At 50.8% G+C, this 8,538-nt stretch overlaps 3 protein-coding genes across 3 annotated transcripts; 2 read left to right on the top strand and 1 right to left on the bottom strand.

Annotated features, from left to right (window-relative positions):
- Window positions 1–473: 473 nt before the first annotated feature.
- On the top strand, window positions 474–2,631 carry EsH8_III_001494 (uncharacterized protein; the record flags this gene model as incomplete). The annotated part of the gene is made up of 5 exons (XM_083263219.1): window positions 474–652; window positions 710–1,189; window positions 1,254–1,448; window positions 1,514–1,782; window positions 1,838–2,631. The coding sequence occupies 5 exons, from the start codon at window positions 474–476 to the stop codon at window positions 2,629–2,631; spliced, it is 1,917 nt and encodes a 638-aa protein (XP_083123706.1).
- Window positions 2,632–3,092: 461 nt separating this feature from the next.
- Window positions 3,093–4,828, top strand: EsH8_III_001495 (beta-lactamase/transpeptidase-like protein; the record flags this gene model as incomplete). The annotated part of the gene is made up of 3 exons (XM_083263220.1): window positions 3,093–3,639; window positions 3,696–3,999; window positions 4,051–4,828. 3 exons carry the CDS (start codon window positions 3,093–3,095, stop codon window positions 4,826–4,828), a joined length of 1,629 nt encoding a protein of 542 aa, XP_083123707.1.
- A 1,839-nt stretch (window positions 4,829–6,667) lies between these two features.
- On the bottom strand, window positions 6,668–7,045 carry EsH8_III_001496 (uncharacterized protein; the record flags this gene model as incomplete). Its single annotated transcript, XM_083263221.1, has 1 exon — window positions 6,668–7,045. The coding sequence occupies one exon, from the start codon at window positions 7,043–7,045 to the stop codon at window positions 6,668–6,670; it is 378 nt and encodes a 125-aa protein (XP_083123708.1).
- Between the last annotated feature and the right edge of the window lie 1,493 nt (window positions 7,046–8,538).

Here is an 8,538-nt window from a genome sequence, read left to right on the forward strand (position 1 = left end):
AGCATCTTGTCTCCATTTCTCACCCAAAAATTATCTGCACATGTCGGAGGAGAATGATACACAGGCAACCTCCAGTCGTTGGTTCTTTTGTTTTGTTTTGTGAGACAATGCCGTCTTGCAGCGGAAGACAGCCAGCCCTGAAAGAGTGGATCGTTTCCCATTAGTGCGTGTAGAGACAGTCTAGTCCAGACATCTAAGCCACGGTGGCCCCCCCTGCAACTTTGCATCGGACATTTCGCACTTGCATTAAATACTCGGCTGCATCGGCGGTGTGGCGCCGCGCACCCCCCGTCCGCAATCTCGCTGGAAGCAGATTAATGTCTTTCGCTCAAACTCCAGCCCCGTGTCCGTACGCCAGCATTCTTCCATCCCGTGTCCGTAGCGGTGCCGTTCGTCCACGACCGTTTGGCCGACCAACCACACAAAGAAAAGCGTCTAACACGCGGCGCACCCCCTACGCTCGAATAGGCGTCATGGAAGGTCGCCAAAGAAGCCCGACCCCGCTTTTGAAGACGTGCCGCACATGCGCCTACGCCAAGATCAAGTGCGACCGCACACAGGACTCGACCATCTGCGATAGATGCCTCCGGCTGGGCAAGGAGTGCACATATGCAGTCGCCCGCGGCCGGAGGGCCCCCGGCCCGCGTTCCAGGTAATTTCGGCCTCTTGATCACCGGCCGATCGGCATTGAGACTGACTCACATAACAGGTCAAACAAGCTGCTCCAGGTCCCGGAACGGCCGGGCCCCACCGCGACCGAAAGTTCCTCAGTTTCTGACAGCCTCACGTCGGATCCGAGCCACACCCCTCCGCAGCCTTCCTCCTCCTCTGGACATGCAGACGCCCGACAGTCCCGGTCCGGTCAAGACAGCCTTGGCATCGGCTCTCATGACCCATTCAATGCCGGCCGTCTTTCCACCGACAAGGGCGAGGAGCTCCTCGAGAGATTCCGAACGAAGCTGACACCTCACTTCCCGTTTGTCATCATACCGGACTCCGAGAATCTGAACAGTCTCAGGCAAATGAGACCAGCGTTGTGTCTAGCAGTTCTCGCCGCAGCATCCTTCGACGATGTTCGGCTTCAACGAGCGCTGGGCCAGACGTTTAACGAGCTCGTTGCTGCACGACTAGTGAAAGGCAACTTTGCTTGTTTAGACATACTGCAAGGCCTGCTCATTCATCTTGCCTGGTAAAGAAAAAGCCCAAACCCCGGCCCTCTCATGTGTACAGCTGTGGCTAATCCCGCTTTCCAGGGCCCATTTCCAGCCCAGGCCAAAGCGGTATCCACAGCATCTTCACCTTGCCACGAGCATCGTTTCCGACTTGCGGCTAGATAGGCCGAAGAACCCCCGCCGCTGGAATGTAGAAGGCATGAGTACTTCCCAGGATTATGTCGAGTCTCTGGATGAGCAAAGAACTTTCCTGGGAACTTATTATCTCTCGTCTTGGTAAGGAGTTATAATGGCATCAATGCTTTTTGCTTTAAAATTGATTGAAACTGACGCCAGTGTAGTTCGAGCATTGTCCTTCAGAAGCTTCGCATCGTTACTCTTACGAGCTACATGACCGAAACTGCTGATCGGCTAGCCGACATAGCAGAATACCCCACGGACCAGTATCTCCCGTACATCATCCGTCTGCAACGACTGGCCGAAGACATTGATGACATCGTCAAGAACGAGTCGACGTTGGATCCCATGCAAATACAAGCTGCCGTCTCTGATGCCAAAGAAAGAGTAGAACTGTTCAAAGCCAGTATTTCATTCTCCTTGGGTGATTGCCGTAAGTGACTTGTTGACTCAAGCATTCAATGCCCCGCTAATTATGTGGTCCAAAGCGCTCCTGGTGCCTCAGCTGCACACTATTCAACTATGTCTGAACCAGCTATCCCTGCCAGAGGCCCCGTTCGGCTTGAACAACCCCCAAAACGCCTCGATGCAACGGCTGATCACTGGCTTGTCTGAGAGTATCGTCTCCGCAAAGTCCCTCGTCAGCGTACTTCTTCACACGCCCCCAGGGCAGGAGGTTTACTTTTCCAACATTTTCTGGGTCATGTTGCACTGCGGCTTCACCCTAGCTGCACGACTAGATATTCTGGCAGCGGATCCCCGGATAGGCTTCATGGGGCAGCACCTCCGGCAGTTCTCCGATATCGGTCACACTATTCGACAGGTTGTTCTCAGACTCGAGTCCGCCACCTCGCCAGACCTCGACGAGAGAGGCGACCGCGACTCCTTTTACCACTTTGTGATCCGAACGAGGCGAGTCGAAGACTGGTACCTGCGGCAGCAAAGGCAGTGTGCCAGCCAACAGCAGGAAATGCAACAGAGCTTGAACATGGCCACCACCACAGCGTCCTTCCCAAGTCTGGGCACACCTACCTCCGATCTTTCGAACCAAGCCTCGAACCTGAATTACACTGTCGCTCCCACTCTGTTCTCACAAGCTGTGGCGCCCGGAAGTGGAGATTTTGCTTATCCCAACTATACTGTACCCGAACCGTCCACCGGCATGGCTTCAAATACCGAGTACGCCATGGACACCCTATCATTTCTACCAGATACTTTTATTCCCTTTAGGAGCTGGGACCACATCATAGGGAACGAGGACAGTGGTGGAGTACATTTTTAGTGCCAAATCCTACAGGATGGAAACGGAATGTGTAGCCGTAGTGGGTCCGGACACGGGTTCGGATACGGGTTTCTCAACTGCTGCTCGTTGAAGCCTTGATGTAGCGATGCTATGCAGAGCATATGTCAAAAGTGAGCGGGGCGGTTGACGGGGAATGTGGCTTTGACAGCCCCACACTTGCCCGGGGCGAAGAGTACGGCTGTTGAAGGCTTCATGGTGTTGTTGCTTGAGCCACGTCGAGGCTGAAGACAGACTCTGGCTTCCGTGTCCGTACTTACGTGTTTACCTGCTAAAGCACGAAAGATTATGACCTTCAATTCGTTGCAAATATTCAGACTCAGTATATAATACAGCTTACAAGTCGCCAAGAATGATGTACTGCTTTTCTCCATTCCCTCGTTTCATCCCGCAACTCGAGTATCATAACAAGACCTAGGTCGCATACTAGAATGCGCCCTTCCATGCCCTCAGCCGGCTCGGCCGTGGCCTTGTTTTTTCTGGCTTCCAGTGCTTTGGGAGACACCCCTGTATACCAGCCATGCCCGCTGCTGCGAGCTTACTACCCCTCACCGACCATCAATAAAGGAGACGCCATCGTCAAGTCATTTGCAGATGATTTTACCTCTCTCTTCGATCAACTAATCAAAGCCGGTGGCTCTGAAGACTTTGGAGCAATCACGCCCAACACAACATCTTTCTCAGTGGTACTGTTCTCCGGTTCCGAGGACGTCAAAGAAGACCCAGTCTTCTTCGAGTACCACTATAAAGCCTCGGAGGCCCCAGAAAACTCAACGCTCGACACCAACACAGTCTTCCCACTTGGTACTATCACGCAGCTGTTCACAGTCTACTCGTGGCTTGTGGAAGTGGGAGATGAGCATTGGGGTACCCCCATCACCCAGTTCATGCCGGAGCTCAGCAATGCCACCTCGGTTGGACTGGCTGTCAACTGGGGCGAGATCACCATTGGTGCGTTGGCTGGTCAGATGTCTGGACTAGCTCGGGATTGTAAGCGCTCCCAAACCAGGAGACAAGTTCCCTGGAATTGAACTGACTACCACCAGCTTATGTTTGCAATTTGGACCAACCTTGCAACCGTGCGGATTTCATCCGAGAGTTCGGAAACCAGCCGCCTCTTTTCCTTCCTGACACCACGCCTATCATCTCCAACGCCGCTTTTCAACTCATTGCACTGGCACTAGAAGCTCATAGCAGTAGCAGCAGGAACGCGACCTCCAACTTCGCCGAAATACTTTCTACCAGAATTTTCAAACCCCTTAACATGACCAATAGCGGCCTCTTATCAGTGGCAGGGGACAAGGCAATCTTTGCTCGAGACCTCAACACTTCGGCAGTGGGCGAGCCGGGGTAAGCATTTCATTAATTTCATTTTTCCAACATAACTGCTCACATTTTCAGTGCACTGTCAATGCTGTCTACGGCCTCAGATCTCGCCCGTGCCGGTCATGCCATGCTTAGCTCCCGCCTCGTCTCCAAAGCCGCCACTCGCCGCTGGCTGCAGCCCGTCGCCGACACGTCAAACCTCCGTAACGGCGTTGGCCGGCCCTGGGAGATCTACCACGCGGGCCGGTCCGCAAACAGCTCCATACTCGACGTCTTCACCAAGACGGGCCTGGTCGGTCACTACGCGAGCTACTTCGGCCTTGCCCCGGACTTCGACGCGGGGTTCGCTATCCTCGCGCACGATACCGAGGCGGCTCGCGGCCCAGATCTTAACGTCTACGCCGATGTCGTGTCGCTTGCCATCGTGCAGCTGCAAAAGCTTGCCGCCGCTGAGATGGCGGAAAAGTATGTTGGCTCCTTTGAGGGACCGGCCGGAGCTGCCGTGTTCAACATCTCGAGCGACGGCCCTGGACTGGTCGTTTCGGCTCTAAAGGCTGGTGACATAGATGTCCGTGCTGAGATTGCGAACGCTGCGGGCATCAAGGCAGAGGACATTGACCTCCGCCTGTACCCGAGCAATGTCGCGACTGAGACTCAGCATCAGTTTGTGGCCGTAATCCAAGATAAGAGCGCCCCTGTTGACATGGACACGCCGACGTGTATTACGTGGCAGGATGTTGGATCTCTAGGGCCGAGGTTCGATATTCGGGTTATATTTGATACGGATGCATCTGGCCAAGCCGTGAGGGTCACTCTCTTAGGGGGATCTCTCGCTTTGGAGAGATCTGCATAGTATGGCACAGCCGATCCATTGAAAAATAGCAAGCTACTTTGCGTGTTTTTGGAGCGCTTATATATGTGCATAATATAAACGGTTCGGTTCGGTACCGTGAATTATAGATGTGACATGGAACGTGGATGAATTGCCTAAGACGCCGAGGCACTACAACATATAGAGACTAGCAGTGCAACTGTGAGGGTTGCACGTCTGTCAGTGCTTGTTAATGACTCGTATTAACCCGGAGCCAGCTTGGTTGGTTAGCGAATCCGACTTCACCCTGAGAACCAGTTGTCCTTTCGATCATGGGCTCTGGATCTTCCATCTATTAAAGTTGCCTCGGCCCCGACTTGTAATGGGGTAAATTGCTCTAGTCTGAACTAGGACTCAGTGGTCTTCGGTGAGCGGCATCGCACCCTTTAAACGAGGTAGCGATCTTGGCTGGTTTTGTGCCTTTTCCGGTTTGCTGTGGAGCCTATCTATCTATTTAGCCGGCCTTTGCTTCCTAATGAGGAAGGACTGGCCTTGGTAGTCTCCACAATTTCAACATTCGATCCCAAAAGGCAACTGCTTAAAATCAGGGAAACAAGGACTTGATACACATGTGGAGGGGGACTCTGTATAAGAACGAAGATCGATTCCTTCTACTCAAGACTAGTTCAACCTCACCGACAACACCTCAATCACCATAATTCAGTAATCGTCAAAATGCAGTTGACCAAGGTTCTTTTCGCTGTTCTGTGGGTTTTTCCTTTTATCCTCCTATGGTAATGTTAATCTGACATTTGGCCCAAGCCCCCTTATCGGGGCCTCGGAGGCTGTCCTTTGTTCGTGCTTCCGCAGCACGTCTGCCTCTATTACCTGCTGTGACGGACCGTGGAGTAAGTTGCATTTTCTTATATCTTTTGACGAAAGAGACTCGCCATACTAACGAGTAGTAGACGGTTACGAGTGTCAGCCGACCGATACGCAAGCTTACACGGATTGCTGCGCTGATCAGTTCGCCACCACCACTGACTGCAGAGACGGCAGCGTCTGAGGCTACTGCATGTTTATTGCCATACCAAAAATGACCTACACCTTGCTGTTTACTCAAGATTCGATATTGTAAAGAGTTTGAACCTCTCATAGTGTTTCAACATGAGACGAAAGAAATACCACTGATCATCCTGTTGTCAATTTGCCAAACCCGCCGTGTTCTGGCCAGAAACAAGAGCCTAGAAAAAACATGTTGTCAAATTTTATAAACAGAACCTTGCCCTTGAATATCTAATTCTGTTCTTCCCACAGTGTATACTCGCTAAAATAAACATCATGAATCCGCTTGGCGTAGTCGACCAGAACGGGATAGCTTCTGATGATAGTTTGCGTGTCGGGTGCCCTGCATGATGTTATTAGAGCCCATTTCAATATACGCACTAAAATCACCGTAGAAACGTGATTCTACAAGAAAGAAGAACATACGCTTTGCACAGAAGACCTGTTGCGATGAAGCCGAAGAGAGTAGCGTCCGCCTCCGAGGGGCATGTCCCACCCAAGACCCAGAAAGGCGTTTGGGTATCGGGGGAAGTAAGATGAGCTTCAGCCAATAGGGCGTGGCGTTGACATTCTCCCAAGTATCGCGCCTGAACTTAGCGAGCTCTTCGCTAGAATACCGGCCGGTGCCCTGTCCGTTGAGGGTACGGCTCACGCCGCGGTAAGCAAGGAGGCCGATGAGAAGCTGGAGAGGCCAAGGGATTGCGCCGAGTACACCAGAGCGCATGGCTTCATCGTTATCACTCTATCTCTCGAAGTTCTGCCAGACGTATGAGAATTAGAAGCCAGGGATACACGGAAAACCCAGTGTAGAGGGGTTTACGTTCTGCTACTCGCCTGATAGAAATAAAGCTTGTCCTCGAGACGCGCGCGAATGGCGGTGTCATGAGCTCTGGCAACGGGTGATAGCGTCGCATTAAAGTCTTTGGAGATGTTATCATCAACAAGGCTTTGAATGATAAGGCCAGAATCACCCAAAACAATAGGTTTCCCTTCGCCTGTGGGTGTGATCTCGATGTACGGGATCTTGCCCCGCGGGGCTTTGCCCATAGAACCTTGATCAGCACGATACTTCAGGCCGGCAAAGCGGAGGCGTGCCTCGAGCTTGGTGACAAATGGTGACCAGACATAATTATTGGTAGCTGGGAAACCACGGAAGAGTACGAGATCGGGCTGGTTCTGGGGTGACGCAGACATCTTGAATTTGTACCTTGAGATTATGCTCTGATCGATGGATTTTGGTTGCAGTTTCTAGCAATGAAGCGTAGATTTGGATTGAAAGCGGGGAACGAGTCAGACGGGTGAGACGGGTGATACGGGTAATGTAGTGGTACTTTGGTACCTTTGTCAGATTGTACTATTACCAGAATACATGTCTGCCAAGCTGGCGGAGTCGTGATATGACGGGACGACTGCTAAGTGTGGCACAGCGACCGGTAGGACTACGGATAGTAGCAGGCCCGACGAATCCGTTCAAGAAAATCATGTCCCAACTAAAGAATATCTACAACAGTACAGCGATTTCATAGGATGCATTTTCGTGCAAACCTGCATCCCCTTGCCGACGGATTTGCATTCCTATTCAGACCCATGAGTATTTACTGGGCATGACTTTACGGTATTCTGGAAAAACAATGCTTTCTCTTCTTGATGAAGAAATGGAAGAAATTATTATAGACAAGAATCATGAATAACAGAAGGCATGGAAGCTGTCGAATCGCTGCCAACCTACCTTTTGGCTATGTTTCTCTGCGCCAGAAAGATTTGCATCATGTGACCCTTCCCGGTAAACTATATACCACTGTGCTTCGTACCGAGAAATGTAATTGAGCGTACTACGTGGAGCGAGTTAACGGTGCGATTATTGTTGAAGTCAGATTGTGGCCTATGAAGCGCACAGTGGCGTGGTACAGTCAACTATTGGTTCTGGTTAAAGATAGTCATCGGGGTTCAAAGGAAAACATCACGCTTTGTTCGGTATAAGAGTCGGTGATTTTGGAAATCTCACAACTATCTCTTTCATCCCTATCGTAGGCAGGACACATATTCAGAAAGCTGCTTCACAATATCATTGCCTGGGAAGCCGGGGCGGGGTTGATAGTTAAACAGTGCCTTGTCGCTGCAATCAATTTTCCTTCCATTGTGCATGTAAGGATCAGTCACTTGGCGATTCAGTTTTACAATTATCTCAAGTAATACACGTAGTACCAAATAATCGACAACACCAAATACGCCAAACACTGGCTGTTGACCTCTGGCATCCTCTGCAGAAGCACTTATTTTTTCTCGAATAGCTGACCAGGCATAAATGTGGGTACTCACCTCAAACTGATACGGGCACTAACATTTAACAAACATCATCAACGGACAATTTTCATAGAAAGGGACGAATATGCTGAGAGGACGAATGGGGGAGACTTCTAGGATGTGGACAATGCTACTTTTTGAGATATAAAGTCATGATTTTACAAATCCGAGACTGATACTTGGCGCAGAGGTAGTGTGTATCTATTGATTATCACCACACTGTTGGAGCATCTTAACTGAAAGATGTCCCCTTGCGTATATGTTATCATTAGACGGGAAAGGCATCTACGGTTTTAATATATATCAAGTTCATACCTTCCTGGTGAGGTCGAAGTTCGTGTGCTTTGTTCTTAACAGAAATTGAAAATCAAAGGACTCGCCAA

The sequence above is a fragment of the Colletotrichum jinshuiense genome, chromosome 3 (assembly GCF_051148585.1).
Source record: "Colletotrichum jinshuiense chromosome 3, complete sequence".
Classification (NCBI taxonomy): domain Eukaryota; kingdom Fungi; phylum Ascomycota; class Sordariomycetes; order Glomerellales; family Glomerellaceae; genus Colletotrichum; species Colletotrichum jinshuiense.